This window comes from Polyodon spathula, chromosome 1 (genome assembly GCF_017654505.1).
Source record: "Polyodon spathula isolate WHYD16114869_AA chromosome 1, ASM1765450v1, whole genome shotgun sequence".
In the NCBI taxonomy this organism is placed as follows: Eukaryota; Metazoa; Chordata; class Actinopteri; order Acipenseriformes; family Polyodontidae; genus Polyodon; species Polyodon spathula.
In genome coordinates this window covers 5,651,769-5,672,517 of record NC_054534.1, presented here as the reverse complement: position 1 = coordinate 5,672,517, position 20,749 = coordinate 5,651,769, and the positions used below count along the sequence as shown (strand labels likewise).

Here is a 20,749-nt window from a genome sequence, read left to right as displayed (position 1 = left end):
CTTCACTGTTTTGCACTATGTACTGTATATTTTATATCCAGCCAGTTTGGCTACCCAACCCAGAGGAGCACTAAATAAGCATGGCACCTCTGTGTGGGCCCCTAGCCAAGATCGGCATCTCTCTGTGTGGGCCCTTAGCCAAGATCGGCAACAAGGTGGAAGCTTGATTCTGTGAGCTTTCATTTCTTTTATTCTAATTCCACGGCTTGCCAGACCCACTTGCAATTAAACTATGACGGCTGCAATTGGATAGTTTGTCAGGCTGGCAGGCTCAAGGCTAGTGTGTTATAGCGGGAGTTGGTGAGGAGTATCAAGAGCGGCGTCACCAGGCAGAGAGACCCACCTTCTCGAGCGATCACCGAGCTAGAGGAGGTCTGGAAGCCAATGACTCCGGCCGCGTTGTCATTGGCTAGAATGAGGATGGTGACGGTGTCAGAGCTGGGCAGGATGCGGCTGCCTCCTTCCGTCTGCGTCAGGCTCACCACGATCGTTTCATTGCCTTCGGGCTCGCTGTCATCCACGATGAACAGCTGAATGGTCTTCCGGAGGTCACCTACAGGGAGCGAGGAGAAAACGACAAGACTCATCCCTCGTTCTTACCAGCAGTAATGTCCCTCATTAGCTGTAATAATTTAATATGGGGGGGGGGGGATTGTTACTAACACTGGAAAAGTACTTTGTTTTACTCAATTTAAACACTTACCATCTGCAAAAGTGAGTACTTCTCCAGTGCCGATGAAGTCAGTGTTGAGGGTGGCTGTGCCCCCCACCACACTCCACTCCACAGTTACCTGCCCCAGACTGCCCCCTCTCCTCTCTATCACAAGCAGCACCATGTTCTGGGGCTTCTCCTGCACTTCCAGGTACAGCCCTCCCTTCGTGGCGTTGGGGCTGGTGCTATAGATCAGAAACACCCCAAAGGCATCCCCATTCATCGATATGGTGACGCGGGCCGTGTCAGTCAGGCCTATTGAAGGCCTGTTTTGGGTGGTGGCCGTTATATTGACCAGATCGACTCTCAGGAGGTGAACAGTGAACGTCTCGTCCACTTCAGGCAAGCTGTCACTGAGGATGGGGACTGTGAGGTTGGCTGTTTCATCCCCTTCCAGCATAATTGCCAAGCTGCCCGTCACTGACTCATAGTCGCTGCCCGCAATGGCTTGCATGTTGAACAGATTGGAGATTGTGGTGCTGTTTTTCCTGTAGGTCAGGGTTTCAGAGCTGTTGGTCATCCCATTGCTGAGGGAGGCCATCCAGTCACACCTGGCCACTCCAGAGGTGTTGGAGAATGAGAAGGCTTGGCAAGCTCGTTCTCTTAGGCAAAAGGTTGCACAGGCAAGTAAAGGTTCTTTTTGGGAGGTGACGTTAACTTGCGTTCGAAAGGGGCCTACAGGAACTGCCGGCACCGGTAGATCATAGTAGGTCAAAACATCCTGTCCCTCCTTCAAAGCTTTGTCCACCACGTCAATCTCAGCTGTGCTGTATAGGATCTGTAGACGTCCAAATCGGCCCCCGCTGGAATTAAATTATAGGCAATGTAACACGGTCCTAATAAACAAAGTTTGTTTTGTTTTTACAAGACTCTAATTAGGGTTTTGCAGGCTATATAGTTTCATAACAGGCATAACTGGTGTTTTTAAAACTAGGCGCTGCAGTAGTTTTCAAAATGGCAATGTTTCCCTCTAACTTTCTGGGATTAAAAAAACAAATCATGAATAATAAACTTATACAAAATACCATGCATGATTGGTAGCCAAGTAGTTCTGAGAAGGGAAACACTTGAAACAATTGAAATGGTTTTATGAACTGAAACCTAATATAATCATTTGGAAATGCTGATTTAATTAATCAAAATGGGCTTAAAACAAAACATTCTTTAAAATGGTCCATATTCATGAATAGTGTCCGGTGTCTCTCCACCCTGGCCCCTCCCTCAAACTCAGTAAACAGCCTGTCAGGTGTGAATGTCAGCAGCAGCAAGTCCGTGAGTGTCAAGTTCAAGTTACTTAAGAACCTGTCATCTAACAGCTCACTGTACTCCCCTTGTAACTACACTGGCATTACTGGCTCACCAATGAGACTGTTACCAATTGATAGAGTAGGTAACCTCAGTTTTATAACCACGACAGGCAAACAGCACACACATAGAAGCTAAACTAGTTTGCGAAAACCTAGAAAAGTCCTTGTAAATACTCACTGGAATCTCCTGGTAATCACATCTTAAGTAAAACAATACATAAACCAACCACTGATGTGAGATGTTTACTGTGTTAAATATAGTTTTCAAGAGCCTATGTGCCTCTTTGTAAATTCTACAGGTTACCAGGTTCTAGGCTCCAACTGTGAAAATCCTGTGACTCTAAGAGGGGCAGACACCATGTTTAACTACTGGGCTTGCTCTCCTGAGACCATCATCAGCATTGTGAAAGTCTCACTCTACAGTATTACTGTTATTGACCAGGGAAGGTTGCTTTGTGATAGCCTGTGCTCCATGCTGTTCTGAATGAGAGGTGTGGATCTTTGAAAGATGAGCTGACATCAAAGCAGTAACAAATAGCCGGTCACCAAAATGCAGTTCCACACCTTCTCATGACAGTGATGTTAGCAATGAAGGCCCCCTCCAAAGGTTCGTGGACTCGGTACGCAGTCTGCCTGAAGGATACAGTCCCATAAGGGTTGTCATTGGGAGGGACAATAATATTCGCAAATCTTTCTGCACCAATGCTACCTCCGTTTGAGGCTGTCATCAACTCCACACGAACAATCTGCAAAACCAAAGAGAAATGAACCCCACTGCACATTTTACACTGATAAAATGACTGGACAGTTGTGCTCCAGATGTGTTGACTCACTTCCTCAATTTCAGCAACATCATCAGCCAATACTTCTACTGTAAGGGACTTCACGGTTTCACCAGGGGCAAAGGTGATTTGACCTGATGCAGGTCGAAGATCATCGCCGGCACGTTCTCCATTAACAGTGGCCGCCCATCCTACAGTCACGTTGCCCAGAGTTCCAGCATTCCGCACGATTGGCAGGTTTACCTTAGTGGCATCCAGATTAGGCTCCTCTACTTTCAGCGTGGCTGCCTGAAAAACTGATGCATGAGAATAGGTGAGGGATCCGTCATCTGTTTCCTATTCCCTCTACCCAGAGTTGCAGTCTGTACTCTTATTGGTGTACCACCTTTAAAAGGAAATGCCTGAATGACAGCTAGCTGACAAAATCGTATGACTGTTTTTAACACAAGCTAGGCATATCACACAGAGCTCTATTCTGAAGAGTGTGCAATTACAGTAATTAGAATATTGATTAGAACAGTGTCGTTACTGGGCCATGCAACCAAAAGTGCTATGAAATTATTCCCTTCTGAAAACATGCCTTTGCAAACGCTTTAATATAGGGCCGGCCCATAATGTTTATTCAGTGGTAGTGCTGTGGTTAATCCTAAAGCTTAAGTCACCTTATACTGAACGAGGTCGGTCAAAATGAATAGTCATTTGTCTTTCTTGTACATATTCATGGTCACCTAATTAGTCCAATAATAAAAAAAAAAATACTGTTTTGGATTACACCTGCCAACTGAGCTCTTTACTATCAGTCTGCCCTGTGTTTGTCTGCTCTGAATTCTTGTCCATTGTGACTCAAGCTTTTTGACAAAATATGTGAGTCATAAACCATTTACATAAAAGTAAGATCTCCATATTGCAGGTGTTTACAAACACACTGGCAGGAAGTAAACAATCAAAGAAGCAGGTCTAAGCTTACCGAAAGACCCGTAGGGGTCATCCGAGGCCTCGATGGTGATGATGCACTGGGTGAGGCCTCCCAGCACAGCGCCCCCTGTGGTCTGGTTGAGGAGCTCGATGCGGAACCTCTCCTCTACCTCAGGGTTGATGTCGTTGATGATGTAGACTGGCACGGACTTGCTGGTCTCTCCCTCAAGCAAGACCACATCGGAGGAAGCTACGCTATAGTCTTCCCCTGTACAGAAACAGTCAGAAGCTCTGCTGAGAATAAACTCATTTTAATAAAAGAATGTAGTTATATTGAACATGTTGAATTTGATGGCGATTGTATCTCTTAGATATCTAGTTAATGGGGTTTATCCATTACATAAGAACATTCATAACAAAATGGATGGCCTCTCAGCCGTGTGACATTAAATGACCAATCAAAACGGGCTCTCGTTTCCCAAACCAGATATTGTAGCGTGCAGTGTTGTGTGCTGCACTGCTCTTGCGGATTCTGTCCCGTTGGTGAGATGATATTGGTTTAAATGCTCTAAAACAACAAATGCAAACGACCCCACTTGACCTGCACAGGGTCGCCGGTTTGCATCAAGCCTCCATCCTGTTACAACAGCATAGGATCAAGTTAGAGTTATCATGAATAAACTCAATTGGGGTGGCAAACAATCCAGGACAGGTTTATGATCCACAAGTAAAAATACCTTAAATAACTTTGAACAACTATAAAAGGTGCACTTTACCTCTGCTGTTAATTGAGAGGCCTTTAACAAACAGGCTAACTTTGCAAATAACCAAAACACACAGCTAAACTCTTACCAACCCTCGCTGTCATTGGCACTGCTCGGAACTTCACAGAGACATCTGCAAAAATCCCTCCGGCCCGGGTCACATTGACAATCGGACCCACATAGTACTCAGCCACGCTGACAGAGGGAGACGACAGCTGCAGCACTCCGAAAGCATCGTCACTCGCTCCGATTATCACCTGGGCAACAGTTTCATTCATAGGCCCCAGGCGTGGCGAGAGATAAACTAAGAACACAACAGGAATGGTTTGTCACTGCTGTACAATGTTAAAAATATTGAAGGAGAGTTCAGAATATATTTAGCATTTGTAAGAAAAAAAATGCTTTTCTTTAATTATTTCTAACAGTGTAAAACTAGACTGGGTAAAAAAAAAAAATTAACAAATTAAATAAAATGTAATGTAATTTTTACAACTAAATTATTTACCCAAAACCCATTGGGACTAATGACAGCCAACAGTAGCAATCAAGCAAGAAAATGTAGAAGACAATATCATGACAAAACAAACCTCTACAGAAAGTATACAGAGGGCTGTTTATTGATTGTCATCAATAGAAGCTGGACAAGCTTTTCACTGGGCGAATACTTACTTGGTCTGTGTTGAACTCCTTGCAGGAGAGTAACATTGATCAGCTGCACAAACACAGACTCTGCTTGTTCAGGTTCAAAATCATCCAAAACACGAAGGGTTATGTTAGCTTCGCTCTGATTGGCTGTGAAAATCACAGAGCCCACTATGGCAAGGAAGTCGCTTCCCTCGTTAGCCCTGGCAATGTCAGAAGGGATGGCGGGCGATCCTTCATCGTCCCTTACTGTCCTGTAGCTCAACTGTACTGAGCCCATAAGCCCTTTCAGCCTCTGTATCACCAGTGTCATGTCTGTGTTTGCTTCCATCACCTGGATAGGGCGGTTCTTCTCAGAAAAGACAAACAGCCCATAGGGGTCGTCATTAGCAAGCACAGTTAACGAGGCATTGGTCAAGGCCCCCAAACGCCCGTGAGAGACATTGCGAATGCGGACTACAAAGGTCTTGTCCAACTCTGGCACCTCATCCAAAGAGACCTGGACCACTATGTCTGCTCTAGTCTGGCTGACCTCGAATGTGACGTTGCCGATTTTATTAATCAGGTCTGCCTCAGGGTCCGAGTCGACCTCCCAGAACAAGGTCACCCTGGACAAGGCACCTCCACTGCGTGCCACCTGCAGGAATAAAATAACAGAATTTACTGTTATTGTGGCTTTAAATAACTTTCTTTCCTTTATCTGATGTATGTCTTTTGACAGATTGATAAGGTTTAACACAAACTTAAACATACTGTATATGCATATGTGACCACATCACCCCCTTAAACACAGGCACAGTCCTCTGGTTTAGTGCCCTCTGGTGGGCTTACGACAAAACCTTATAGGCCCATGAACCTGTCTGTAAAATATAAACTCCACCCTTCAAAGGCTATGGCCACCAAACTTTGAGTGGTTTCTATTGGAGGTTAATTTAAAAAGTTTCCTGCTGCAATGGCTTGTTGTAGTTTAGTCTGACCTGCAGGACGACAGTGCCGTGACCTTCCTCTGGTTCAGTTCCACTGACAGCAAGCGAGTCAGTGCTGAACTGAAACACCCCATGGGCGTCGTCCGAAGCAGCGATAGTCACTATGATGTGAGAAGCCATGCCCAGGCTGGCTGTGGGAGAACATCACTAAGTTAGTCAGCAGTAAATACAACATTGTATAACAGGCAACCATTTACGCACATAACAGCCTAGCCCTGTTCAGTACTTACCACATCTCAGGCAACGACAGCTCTGTAATACCATGACTGTCCACAAAGTGAATGATGTCAATCTCTTATAGGAGAGTAAGAGTTTGAACACTGTCTAAGCGCATCTAATAGCATACAGTACAGACAGATAAGAAGATGCTGGGAGCTTCTTACCACGCTGATGAAAAGCTGGGAGGAAGAAGTCGGCGTCCCCATCGCCGCTGGCACTGCCCTCACTCCTAAAGAGTTCAGCAACTTCAGGAACACACACATTGATAAAACCCAAGACAGCACCGACAACAAACAGGAGAGAAGTGAGACACATAGAGCCACACACAGTGCAGTGCACAGGAAGGCAGGACCACTTGGTAAGATGCTGGCATAACAGCACAGATACATACAGGTGTCTGAAGGCAACATGCTTCAACTGGGATACAAGAGGAGCACTGAGAAGCATATCGGCAGAAATTGCAGCAGTAAATACAGTTGCATGTCTCAGCCGTAAACTCCAGTTAGTCCTAAAGCTGCTGGAAGATTGCTATTGGCTTTTTTTTGTTTGTTTTGTATGTGTTAAAGTAAATACCATTAATTTTGCATCTGTTTTTCCAGTGCTAGCCTGTAATGTTAGCCAATCCTAATGTAATTGGATTGCATGGACTCCTTTTCATCATGCCTCTCTCAATCAATATCTATTAGCAGTCCATGAGCTGTACGCAAACCACTTCTTTCATTCATATGTATACACATTACTGCCTATAGCAAATGGCCTGAATGGCTGGCCGTTAATGTATTGTTCTGCTGCACACTTAGAGAAGGAGCAGTGCTTTCGTTGTCTGCGTTCGCTCTTACCTCCCCAGGCAGGGTTGTAAAGCTCCACTTTGAAGGACTTGTCTAGCTCAGGGACAGAGTCGTCAGTGATGTTCACGTGGATGTATTGAAATCGCTCTCCAGGCTGGAATTCCAGGGTGCTATCTGTTTCCTGCCAATCAAAAAACATCACAATTCCTACTTGAACTCTTAGTCATGAGTTGCTTCTTTCTTTTAACTCTCTGTTCTTGTAACTGCTGGAACCCTTTAATTTTGCAATTTCCGATATTTCGATATCTAGCCCATATGGCAACATTTAAACTGGTCATTTCAAACTGGGTAGAAAGGGATTGTGGGAAGTGCAGTTACCTCATAGTCATATGGGCTCATTGCAGTCAGTGGTACTGTTCTGTATCCCACCAGCACCCTTCCCAGAAGGCCCTGGGCACGAACCACCAGCAGCCTGATCTCCCCGACCTCCTCCTCCACGGTGATGCTGGCAGCTGCCACAGCCGGTCTGATCATCTCAGCAGCAGGGTCTGGAGGGGGGCCCTTGGAGAACTGCAGCAATCCTGGGGGAGAACTACACATAAACTCAGGGAATACCATGCGAAAAAGATCACTTAGCAAAACCCCCGCAATGCACTTTGCAAAGTAAAATTCAAAACATCTGCATCACGCCACCTGCATTATGCAAAGCCTGTTGTATTGTGACCTAGTGATTTACCATTGGGGTGGTCGCTTGCTTTGATGATAATGTTAGTGGCTGAGTTCTCTGGGTCTATACTGGCCCCGCTGGTGGGGGTGGAGCCTCGTTTCCCATCCCCGGACACCGCTGACACCAGAGTGACCCGGAAGTGCTCTGCAAACTCAGGGATGTCATCATCGAGAACATGGAGGTTCAGAACCTGGGAAAGGAGAGGATAGCACATTGATGGGAAGAGATGTGTGTCAACACCCCCTGGCAGGAATAAAGGGCTTTATATTTTCAGGGTTAAATCTTTGCAACTTTCCTTTTTTATATACATTTTCTGGGAGTCAAACTGTGTTTGTTTAAAAAAAAAAAAAAACTTTTACAGTTATTATTCATGTAATTATCAGGGGTAATATGTGGCGATGTACAGAAAAGAAGCTTGCTTGCTTCTCTTCACTGTGAATGCTGTCTGGGTGTCTCTAAAGCTAATGAAGATTATAGCTATGTATCTATTGAATGTAAAGTCATGTATATCTTCGTATAAATCATGAACGTTATGGTATTCTGAGAATTCCGGCTGTCTGTTTAATAAAAAAATAAAAATGAATAGTTCAGTTACAAAATTTGGGCACTAGAGGGTGTCAAGAGCTCAGTAAAAATCTGAATACTGAATGTAAATACGTTTACGAGCCACAGTATCTGATGCTGGCACCAAGAAATAAAAAAGAAAAATAACACAAAAACAAACACTTTTTTTTGTTTTTCAGTTTTTGATAATGTACTTATTTTTAAATGAGCCACTAACATTTAAATGTTTCAGATCTTCCTGTGATCATGGACCAACACAACACTAGATGGATATCCACCATCAGGACTTATTTCTTAATTTTTAACACAAAAGTGCCACACATTGTGTAACTAACAAAGCCATCCAATGGCGAAGAACAGGGATAACTGGTGTGTCAGTATTTGTGAGTGCGTAGATCGAGTTGTATAAGCAGGATTCCCATGTTGCTGCTGCTGCTGTCTGATAGGGCTCCTTACTCATCCATGATTGATGAGGGAAGGTGTTTCCTGCTCACCTCTGACCGTTGCCAGGGGAGGAATGTGATAGTGCCGCTGGAGTTAGCGAAGTCTGGAGCTGTGGGTGAGCCGCTGCTGGAATCAGTCTGAGTCACGGTGTAATTTACATAGACATAGTCCAAGGCTCCTCTGGTCCGCTCCACTACACAGGAGGTCACTGAGCCTTCCTCCGACGCCTGGAGATAAGAAGAGGTGGGGTAGTATCTTTAGTAACGTATTACTCCTGCTCCTGAAGAGACTGCTGTATCCAATCAACAAGGCAACTCTCCCCACTGGCATAGCCACGCAGCATAGTTCATTAGCAAGTAGCTTCAAATCCTATTTTCTTTGGTTTTATTCTGTTTGTTTCTATGATGTTTGCAATCATTCAGAGTGTTTTTTATTGCACTGCCTGTTTTTGATAAGACTGTTGAGGTGCTTTAGTTCAGAAGCCGCTCTTCAGTTTTACTTGCCTGCCATGGACACATGTACAGTAATGTAGGCTGGGTCAGTCACACTGACTGTATATTAGAAAGTACCGGCACCATCTAATGCACAGCAGTGTATTATCAGAAAAACAAAAGGAGACTTTGTCACTAGCTAGCGCTGGTTCTTTTTCTAAGGAGAATGCATCACTAGTTAGCGCTGGTTCTTTTTCTAAGGAGACTGCGTCACTAGCTAGCACTAGTTCTTTTTCTAAGGAGACTTCATCACTAGCTAGGACTGGTTCTTTTTCTAAGGAGACTGCGTCACTAGCTAGCACTAGTTCTTTTTCTAAGGAGACTTCATCACTAGCTAGCGCTGGTTCTTTTTCTAAGGAGACTGTGTCACTAGCTAGCGCTGGTTCTTTTTCTAAGGAGACTTCATCACTAGCTAGCGCTGGATCTTTTTCTAAGGAGACTGCGTCACTAGCTAGCGCTGGTTCTTTTTCTAAGGAGACTCCGTCACTAGCTAGCGCTGGTTCTTTTTCAATTGAGACTGTGTCACTAGCTAGCGCTGGTTCTTTTTCTAAGGAGACTGAATCACTAGGCTAGCGCTGATTCTTTTTCTAGAGACTTCTAGCTTTTGTTCCTTTTATGGTCTATGCTGCACTTATCTACGGCAAGCAACTAGAACTGAAGAGATTCTCCTTTGACTTACAAAAAAGTTAAACATCCTGTCTCTATAAGCTGTTTTATATGTGTAACAGGCCACATAACCACTGTATAAAGCAAAGGCTCTTGCACAAGCAGTTATAGAGTGTGGAACCTCGTCTCCCCAGTAGGGGTCAGGAACAGCAGTGTACACAACACTTCCATTTAGATGCACACACTTTCTTATTTTGCACGCCAAGATACTGCGTGTGTACATGGGCAAATAACTACAGTACACCCAAACTCTCATTTGAAAGGAATTAGAGATTAAACATTACAAGGATCCCTTTGCATGAAAGGTTCACTTTCTAAGGGAATTCGCTGCACAGGCTTGCCATCTGTTGTGCTCAGAGACTAGTAATCATCTCATCCCACAGACAACTGCACCTCCACTGCACCCATGCATGAACCTAAATGAAATATATATGGAGACCTAGATACATTAATTTATCACTCACATTACATCTATGCAGATCCCGAAAGGCAGCATTCAAATACTTCTGCACATAACTTGTAAAAGTTACCATTCCATTATTTATTTAAAGGAGTGCTAACCAATGCTTTGAATTCAAAATTCTTACTTTTGTTTTAGCTTTGTTAACATTATTACTGTGATATTTTGTGCCGTTTCTTTTTTGCATATTAATTGAGGATATGCAAATATTTAAAATTCTATAGCTAAACTGCTACATCCTGATACCTTTGCTGTCGGACACATGGTCTGATTGCCGCTAGACCACTGGAGTGAGTTTGAACTACAACGCTAACTAGGTACCAGGAAGCAGCTGCAACTTTTAATCTTTTAATATTCCATATCCAGTTATCACACAAGCAAGTATGATGGAAAGCCTGTGCATGCTAATAAGAGGTAAGAAAATGGATTTTCAAACTAGAAATGTTTTTAAAGCATTTAAACATTGTAGTGACTGTGGTTATCAAATATAGCAGCCATTACTTATCTATACATTGCATCACCTTGGGGCAATTGGTGTGCTTTTGCAAAACTACACATTTTAAATTAACTCTACACATGTTAAATTAACTCTGCACATTTTAAATTAACTCTACACATTTTAAATTGTTTGAATACTGCTGGCTTGTAAAGGGAAGACATCATAAGCATTTACATTATGCATCATCCTTGCACTGAATAGCGTACAACCACTAAATCCAGCAAATTATTTTAATCATTAAACAAAGCAATGGCTTTTCCCTGGGGTATACTGAAGAGAAAATGGGAGTAAAGTGCCAATTAGTGCAGACGCAAAGCTGAATCCAACAATAGTGAATAGGGAATAAATATTTATATTACCGGCAAGTTTAGTGTTCCTTTTCAATAACACCATGCACAAGTGCCCGGCAGCATTCAGTCGCTGACAATACCCTCAGCCAGGTCAGCTGTAACTTGGCTTTTCCAGAAAGGGATCTTAGGAGAATGACCCCCTGTATTGCACTACTGTGGCAGACACACTCATTGATCCTGCCAAGCTGAATCCACATGTCACCTCCATGCGGAACTGACAGGACGCACATTCCTGCTCCCATGATGCATGGGGGGGCTGTGTGGGAATGGCACACACCAGAACCTCAGTGTCTTGGGGTCAACTGCTATTTATATGACTTAATGGTCTGTTAACAATGAAGTACGGGCTGTAAAATACCACTAAATTGTGACATTTACAGTGGCCAAGTCACGCCCAAAAACAAATAGGCAAGTGCAGGCTGTGATGATCGTTTGTTTGAGAATTACTACCAGATCTAAGAGTTTCTTTAGCTCACCAACAGAAGTTGTTCCTTTATGGTCTTCCCTGTTCTTCCCTCATTTGGGGAAACTGCCTTTGTTTGGAAGTAGACATTGAAAATCAGTCCCTAAATGCACTGATTTATTGAGGGTACTACTACTTACACCTCAGAAAAACCTTAACTCCTTTTTAAAACACACTAGAGGAATGGCATAATGGACCATGCGGTACTTATCAAGGTCTTAATATGCCAAAATGCAATTTGCACAATTTTTTTTTAAAACAGAAACAATCATGGGCCCTATGCACCAAACCTTCCAAGTCGCCTGTTACTAGTTTTATAACATCAACAGTTTTAGTTTCCTTTTACAAAAAAATTTAAAAAACAACTGAAATTGCATTTTGTAAAAAAAACCTTGAATAAGTCTGTTCCATTACGCTATTCCCCATGAGGCCAGTGTGTATTATGAAGGAGTGAAGAGCTAAATTCTGGTTTTTGTCAGAGGTTCCTCTATTATAATAATAATTGGCTCAACTACCCCTTTAAAAAGTGCAGGTAAACGTCATTAAAGGTGCAGTAAATCAGCACTACATGTCTGCTGGTTTATAACTACTAATTTAACTTCAGGGGGCTTATTTTGAAGCACTCAGTAGTTTTCAGTAGTTTTCTGCCAGTTCTACATGTTAACATTAATTTATTCAACTCTATATCTTAAAATCAATGTATTCCTTTTTGACAGTGGTTATGTTGGTCAATTAATTGCTTTTAGGAAAATATATTGTTAGACAGCAGCTACTTGCCTCTGGTTTCTCTAAGGGATGGATTCAATCAGAAGACACTGTGCTGCTTTACAACATACATTATTTCCCAGTTCTGTGGTGTTATTCAATCAAATATCCAGACACAGGCAGACACTTCCTGATCACACCACTACACAAACAGACACAAAAAAAGCTTGTCTTCAGTGCATTCAACACTATTTTTTTTTAAACACAACATATACCTCTGGTAGATTTGACTGAATGTAGCCACAGAACAGAGAAATAAAAGGAGTGCTGCAAAATGAATCTTGTGTCAATAGAAAAATAACTTGCATCAGGAATGCAGGCGCCTGTGAACCCGAACAGCCCATTGGCATTGTCGCTCTTCTGTATCCTCAGCCTGGCGGGGGTGTTCTCCTGGAGCAGTCGCGCTCCTCCGTGGGCAGAGACCAGCCAGAGATTGAAGGACTCCTCGGCCTCCTCCTCCCGGTCGTCCCGCACCTCCACGATGAAGGCCTTGCGGTTCTCGCCCTGCCGGTATTCCAGGTACCCCGACACATTGCGCAGGTCAGCCTTGGCGGGCTGGCTGTGGAGCTCGTGGATCTCTGCTCGGCTCAGCCTGCTCGAGTACAGCCGCACGTCCTGCATGAGGCCTGTGTACCTGTCACTGCCGTCAGCCCCCGCCCCGATCCTCACCACCGCCCGGCCTGAAACACAAGCAAGAGAGGCCTTCAGTCACACCAGGAAGTCCGGACCACGGTCAGGAATACAGCGTAGTGGTGTAGTGGGTTAATGCACAAGATCTCTGGCCTAGGATTGAATCTGTTATATTACAGGTTTTTGTAGACATATCTACATAGTCCAAAACACAAACCCACCAAACGTAGATGGGTACAGAGACCCTCATGCCAAGGAGCCCTTGTTCTTGGCTTGTCCTTTTGAAAAGTTAACTCCAATTTTGTACTAATTATGTTTTGTAACACAAAACATGGATGGTTTTAAAAGGACACATAAAATATTTATATATATTATATAATATCAGTATATATATATATATAATATATATATATATATTATATATATATATATATATATATATATATATAGATATATAGATATATAGATATAGATATAGATACACACACACACACACATATACATATATATCAGTCATTTTTATACCAAATATTGCCATATCAGAAAAGCCCACACATCTTCATTTGACTAGCCCTGACTTAATTATTCCATATCAAAACACACCTAAGTTACTGGTATCCTCTCAACAACAGCAGCTCACAGTTTATCTAACAGGAAAATAACCCACATCCTTCAATGTCTTGCACACCAGCCCCTATCAGCAGGGCTCCTGTACAGTCACCGCCAGCATTTCCTTGTCCATAAACATTTAACAAAAGGAAGCCTTCTGTTAAATTTAACCACAGCCCCAGAATGATCTTTTAAACTTAAAGACAATAAAACTTTACTGCACTCTATAAACCGCTGTTCCCAAAAGTCAGGAAAAACACATTGACTGTTACTTGCTGGTACACAATCTTGTAGATTTGGCAATTAAATTCAAACATACATTTAAAAAACAGAGTTCTGGGTATAGCACAGCACACACTAAAGGTTCTGGGATGGATTTACTCAAAATTGTCATTAGCATATTATTTTCTGTAAGGAAAAAACACAAATTACAAAATGCGCTAATTACAATTTGGAGTAAACAGCATTCATAATCTAGCCCACTGTGTCTTAATAACAATGTATTTCAAGTTGTATAAAAATAATGCATACAAAAAAGCAATGTGCAACTTTAAGACTTTAAAGTGAAATTTCAGTAAGGATGTTTCCAAATATACCACATAGAACAGCAGTATTATGTTCCCATTTGTATCACTGCAAAAGTAAGGGAAACTTAAACCCCCCACAGAAACTGTTAATCAGTTGAAAACTTACCATCAGCAATTGCTTCTCCTTTGAGGCTCCTGGTTCCCCCAGCAATGGAGCTGCCATCCATGTAGAACTCAATGATCCCATCACCCAAGGTGATGATGACATGCAGCCAGACATTGTCTTCCAGGAACCTCATTGCTGCTGCCCTGGCAACCTGAGTGGCATTGGATCCCACAGGGGTGTAATAGAGCAGCAACACTGCATGGGACTCATTGGTTTGAATCTTCACCCCGTAATACAGGGTGCCATTTTCATTTGCCTTGGCAATGATGAAGCCATTGGTGTTCGCGCTGGCCATCAGCCAGGCTGAGAAGGTGAAACTGACAAGACTTTGGTTCACAACCAGCTGATCCTCGGGGCTAACGGTCCCAAAGGCGCCCAGAGATCCACTGAAGAACAGAGCATCTGTGCCGGAGTGGTGACGTCTCAGGTGTGGCCTGAGCTCCACCAGACTGGGGAAGGACCCCTGCAGAATCAGATCTCTCATGGGAGGCAGACCCGAGTGGAAGGCATCAGACAGTATTTCCCACCCGACACGAACCACACCAAATGTGCCCTGGTTTCTGAGGATGGTGAAGGATGTGATGTCGGACATGTCGTCTTCCGAGAGGGTGTCTTCAGCCACTTCACGATCTAGACTCTCAGGGTCTATCACAAACACCCCAAAAGGATCATCGTTAAAGGGAATGAGGACCGTGACATTCTGGTTAGCTTCAGCCAGCCTGCCTCCTGGTCCTGGGTATCCGCCTGTGTAGAAACACAATGGAAAAGAAACATCATACATCAAGAGTGGCGCTCTTACTAACAAAGGTATCTGGATCCATCACAGGCATCACAGCTCAGACCACAGCCCCGACTGGGAAAATGTGATTGTTCACTGGTGATGTAAAAGACGGATTCAACATTTTCTCAAGCACTTAGGACCAAGATTATTTGTAAGACTGCATTGGTCACTGCACCATTGACTTTGTACCTGATATATTGGTCAGCATTAGAAGATAGACCTCATTGAATTCTGGAATTTTATCTGAAAGAGCGTGGAGGGTGATTGGCTTGGATCGTTCTCCATTCTGGAAGACAATGGTTCCTGAGGTGTTGTAGAATTCTTGTCCAGTATCCAACGCTGATCCATTACCAAACAACTGCCAGAAGACGGTAACCGTGCCAAACATCCCTCTACCCCTCACCACCCTGAGAGGCACATGAGAAATAAAATGCATTTGTTTTTTGACAGATATAATACAAGGAATTGTGGTACCAGAATTAAAGACAGGCACACTTTGTAAGACACATTTTTTTAGTTTAGTACTGACGTCAATACTAAATGATTTTAAACTCTACAGTTTATGTATTACCATTAAAACGTTTGTGTTTTTTAAAATAAGTGCAAGGAAAGCAAAATGAATCCTATTAGCTCCATTTACCTGATGTTCAACAGTGCTACTCTACATGGAACACACTGAGGAAAAATATACTTTAAAAAAGTAAAGAAAAAAACATGCATGGCAGAAACATAACTTGAGAAGAGCTTGCCAAATTGGAAACAGCAGTAGGCACATTACTGTACAGCAGAGTCAGTTACCCTAATGTGGAGCTCTGCTTGTATACAGTACCTTGTAAAACAAGCAGTACAGGGGCATTCTGCAAATATCTTACATGAAGTTACTGGAGCTCCCCTCCTCCACAGCCTTGCCTACAGGCTCCAGTGAAAAGATTCCATTGGCGTCATCATTGGCTTCAATCACTACTGTAGCTGTGTCAGCCCCATAGACCACTGAATCACCTGGAACAATATAGAATTACCTCTCAACAACAGAGCACTCTCAACTGCTTTACTTTTTCTAAACCCATTACCCATTGACTGGAAGCCTTGTTTCATTACATTTCAGCGTTACAGGATCATAGTTTAACAACATGTTGCCCTAACAATATTGTGTTGTAGTATTTTCCACGTATTAAACTCCCTATAAATTGCATTGAAATTGTCTCTTCATTTAGGTTATATATCCCTGTTAAAATGAAATTATAGCAGCAATGTAATTTAAGTGTAAAGAGAAAATAGAATTCCAGGGTAATTACAGGAAGTGTAGTTATAGTATAATTTCTTTTATTTAATGGCTACATTAAATGAGTCATACCTTACTATTACAGCACAGTGGTAAATAGGGTCTGCTGGGACTGTCTGTTTCCCCAGATTTACCCATGCTTATACTAGCAATGTGCCATTCACCTCTGTGCTTTACCAGGCTTATACTAGCAATGTACCATTCATCTCTGTGCTTTACCATGCTTATACTAGCAATGTACCATTCACCTCTGTGCTTTACCATGCTTATACTAGCAATGTACCATTCACCTCTGTGCTTTACCATGCTTATACTAGCAATGTACCATTCACCTCTGTGCTTTACCATGCTTATACTAGCAATGTACCATTCACCTCTGTGCTTTACCATGCTTATACTAGCAATGTACCATTCACCTCTGTGCTTTACCATGCTTATACTAGCATTGTACCATTCACCTCTGTGCTTTACCATGCTTATACTAGCAATGTACCATTCACCTCTGTGCTTTACCATGCTTATACTAGCAATGTACCATTCACCTCTGTGCTTTACCATGCTTATACTAGCAATGTACCATTCACCTCTGTGCTTTACCATGCTTATACTAGCAATGTACCATTCACCTCTGTGCTTTACCATGCTTATACTAGCAATGTACCATTCACCTCTGTGCTTTACCATGCTTATACTAGCAATGTACCATTCACCTCTGTGCTTTACCATGCTTATACTAGCATTGTACCAATCACCTCAGTGCTTTACCATGCTTATACTAGCAATGTACCATTCACCTATGTGCTTTACTATGCTTATACTAGCATTGTACCAATCACCTCAGTGCTTTACCATGCTTGCCATGTCCTGCTCATGCTTTTAGAATGTTTTACTACAAATTGCCATGTGTTTTTACAATGGTATACTGCACTTATAGTGTAGGCAGGATGGAGCATTCTACACAGTTTGAATGACAATGATGACAACAAGTTACAGCACAATAGGGTCTATTTCAATGATTTAAACCACAAAATCAAATTGATAAAATTAAAGATCAGACAGTTTCAATCATTTAAATAGACCCAAGTGACAATAAACATGCTTGTGAACAAATAATATTAAACCTGTGGCGTTGAAAAGAAGGATATAAAAGGGCTCTTCAGTTTCGGGAATGTCATCGTCTATGATGGTGACTGAGATGTTCTTCATTCGCTCCCCGATCTCAAACACCAGGACGTTGCCGCCCTCGGCAGGAACGAAGTCTTCATCTGAGGTGCCTCCGCGGGCCATCTGATACATCACCTTAGCGACAGAGTCACTCGACCCATTCCGCAGGACTGTGAAGTTGGCAACATCTCCTTCTTGAACTCTTATGGCAAAAGGGTCTGGAGGAAAGATTTAGATTCAGAATGCTGCTTTGGAATACAATTCATTTGTGGTATTTTTTTAAACATAACACTGGGTCTAAGTTATTCATATCTGAATAGACCAAAGTCACATGCTGGTAAATAATATATTTCAAAAATATGAATACAAATTTCTTTAAATAGGGAAAACTCATTTTTAAGGGGAAAAAAAGCAGAAATACTTATGTAACACTAATAGAGAAAATAGAGAAATAGTCCCAAAACAAATGTTGTTCTTTCATGTTTTGTGTTTGTCTTTTTTATATATATTTATTCAGTAAACAAATTAAGTAAAGAGCTCTCTTGTACCAATTCACCATTCATTTTCATCAAGCATTTTGTTTTCAATAATGTCTGTAATTATCAATGATCTAAAGCAGACACCCTACACCCACAGCAGCTAGGCCTGGCATCATATTGGAATGGTACCTGCAAAGTAAATGGGATCATCATTTTTTCTGATCTGTAGGGTTGCATTCAGAGCATTTCCCAGTCTTGCTCCTCCAGTCACATTTAAAAGGGTGATTGTAAATCCCTCCATGTCTTCAGGCACCTTGATGGAACGGAATAGATATTATCCTTGTACATAGCAACTGTAGCCACATGGTATCCTAGGACAAACATTTTTAGGGTGCCTATATGAAGCCAAATCAAATGATACAGTCATAATATCCTAGACTTAGTCTGGTATACGCTCTATGCTCCCTGTAGTTACAGCTTAAAAATCAAATAGACAGCATTGTTTTTGTGAACAAAACAACAAAGCAACCACATGGCAACTCTAAGGCTATAGATCTACATGTAATACACTTTCTGTGTAAACAAACGTTTACCCTGTAAAATATCATACAAAATCGAATTGAAAAACCTAGACTTGAATTGGTATTTATATTCATACTTACTTAAGAATTCCTTTTACATTGATTTTTTTCACATCCTGTATTCAATTACAATAGTTAACCCTCAGCTCCTGTGTAGCACAGATGCACAATGTTACCTGATCAGGAAGGGCTGTCAGTGTGATGTTTTTTGAAAACTCGTCCTGTGTGAAGGACAGAGTCCCCTGGACAGGGTGCACATCTTCAGTGAAGGGTGTGTCCAAACTCCACGACACTGAAACATCTCCAAAAGTTCCTCTGTTTCTTACCACCGTGTAAGAAGCTGCAAAGTGTTTTTAAACTGAGTGTTATTTTTACACACAGGACACTAAACTATAGTATTATTTTTAAAGTAGCTCAGAACAACATGGCAGGGGATCTAATTATAAAGTACATACAGTATGTAGAGGCATATATTACAAAGATGCAGGACAATAAACACCAATAAAGCTTTTTTTTTTTTTTTAATTTCTCACACAACAATTTCATTATTAACCAAATCAAGTTTACCTATGCAGTACTTTCACATGGACTGCAAGCAGTAACCTTACTGTAGACATGTTCACTCCCTGAGCCTCTGCTTAACGTAAACAGGGGGGGTTTCTTTAACCCACTCTTGGTTGCTCACAGTTTTCCACTGTAAGCCTCAGCTGCTGTCTGTGTCTATATGATGGAGGTGAGCTCACCTGAGTGAATCTCGCTGCCTTTGCTTTCGTTCAGTGTTTCCTGCAGCCCTGCCCTGCTGAATTCAATCACCCCGTGAGGGTCGTCGTTTTTTCGGATCGTGACGTCAACCTGTCGGGCAGGCCCAAGCTTGCTGGGGGGAGCACTGTGGCTGCTCAGTACCACAGAGTACATTTCATCCAACTGCAAACAAGACAATAATACTGTAGCAACCCGTTCATTACACTGCGTGGAAATCAACTATTATCTGCTTAAAATTAACTCAAATTGACATCTATGGAAACAAGTGTGAAAACTCAATTATAAGATTCCAAATTCTTAAATCTGTAACACTAGTTAGAAATATTACAAGCTCCGATGTATAGCATGTGCACAGAAGCAAATGTAGTTGGGTATGAACATCTTTCTGCAGAAGCAGTAAAAGCTCTTGCACTCGAATAAATCCTTCAAATTTGTAATGCATTTGTGTTGACATTGCTTGCTGTAAAAGTGTTCTGAATACCAGCTTTTAAAATTGCTTCGACCCTGGCTGACACCCACGTATTGATTCACACCTTCAGAATCAAACAGATATTCCCCTTTAAGCTAAGCAGACGTCTCCAATCAAGTTTATTGACACTCGTCACCCCTTTGATGTGAACACACGCATGCACGCATGCACGCACACACCTCTGGGGTCCCATCCGGTCGTGCCACCAGTGCAACCACCACCTCCCTCTCTCCAGGTTTGAACTCCAAAATGCCAGTGCTTCCATAGAACTCATAGGTGTTGCCCGGCATAACTTCATAGCGGAGTAGCTGCTTCAGAAGTGCACCCTGGGACCGGACCACTCTCAGCTCCACAGCCTCCCCTTCCTGCACAAAAAATGGGTATACAGACTGTAAGTTCCATGGCTGCTGTGGGATTTTATTGGCGCTTGTTACTTTACCAAACCAATATAGACACATTCATGGTAATCTAATTACTAAAACATGTTTCTGTAATTAGAAAATGTGTATTGCAGTCAAACATTTTATGGGTCATGTAGGTTGTCTCTTATTATTGTATTCTTATTATAAGAGACTGTACTCGTGAAGTTAACTTTAGAATTGGAACATGTTTTACGCATCGGATGACCTACATGCACAAGATAAGATGCACTAGCATTTTGAGAAACCGTTACTAGGGATTGGTTGACTTCTTTATGTGCTTTATATTGATATCAATAATGCAATGAAGTTATAAAGTAATACATTTTAGACTTA

General features: G+C 42.2%; 1 protein-coding gene across 5 annotated transcripts in view; it reads right to left on the bottom strand.

The window, feature by feature from the left end:
* LOC121313039 (adhesion G-protein coupled receptor V1-like) overlaps window positions 1-20,749 on the bottom strand; it is a 185,786-nt gene that overhangs the window by 127,520 nt on the left and 37,517 nt on the right. For all 5 annotated transcript variants that reach the window (XM_041245163.1, XM_041245188.1, XM_041245171.1 and 2 more), the window contains exons 13-34: window positions 20,174-20,359; window positions 19,507-19,687; window positions 18,940-19,103; window positions 18,372-18,495; window positions 17,661-17,921; window positions 16,130-16,256; window positions 15,447-15,664; window positions 14,477-15,220; window positions 12,851-13,224; window positions 8,901-9,077; window positions 7,852-8,032; window positions 7,494-7,696; window positions 7,167-7,296; window positions 6,492-6,572; window positions 6,100-6,239; window positions 5,150-5,759; window positions 4,569-4,784; window positions 3,769-3,984; window positions 2,853-3,097; window positions 2,584-2,765; window positions 704-1,515; window positions 344-553 (exon numbers count right to left, since the gene is read on the bottom strand). In XM_041245163.1, the coding sequence (XP_041101097.1) occupies window positions 344-553; window positions 704-1,515; window positions 2,584-2,765; window positions 2,853-3,097; window positions 3,769-3,984; window positions 4,569-4,784; window positions 5,150-5,759; window positions 6,100-6,239; window positions 6,492-6,572; window positions 7,167-7,296; window positions 7,494-7,696; window positions 7,852-8,032; window positions 8,901-9,077; window positions 12,851-13,224; window positions 14,477-15,220; window positions 15,447-15,664; window positions 16,130-16,256; window positions 17,661-17,921; window positions 18,372-18,495; window positions 18,940-19,103; window positions 19,507-19,687; window positions 20,174-20,359 (5,782 nt within the window). The remainder of the gene's footprint in view (window positions 1-343; window positions 554-703; window positions 1,516-2,583; window positions 2,766-2,852; window positions 3,098-3,768; window positions 3,985-4,568; window positions 4,785-5,149; window positions 5,760-6,099; window positions 6,240-6,491; window positions 6,573-7,166; window positions 7,297-7,493; window positions 7,697-7,851; window positions 8,033-8,900; window positions 9,078-12,850; window positions 13,225-14,476; window positions 15,221-15,446; window positions 15,665-16,129; window positions 16,257-17,660; window positions 17,922-18,371; window positions 18,496-18,939; window positions 19,104-19,506; window positions 19,688-20,173; window positions 20,360-20,749) is intronic.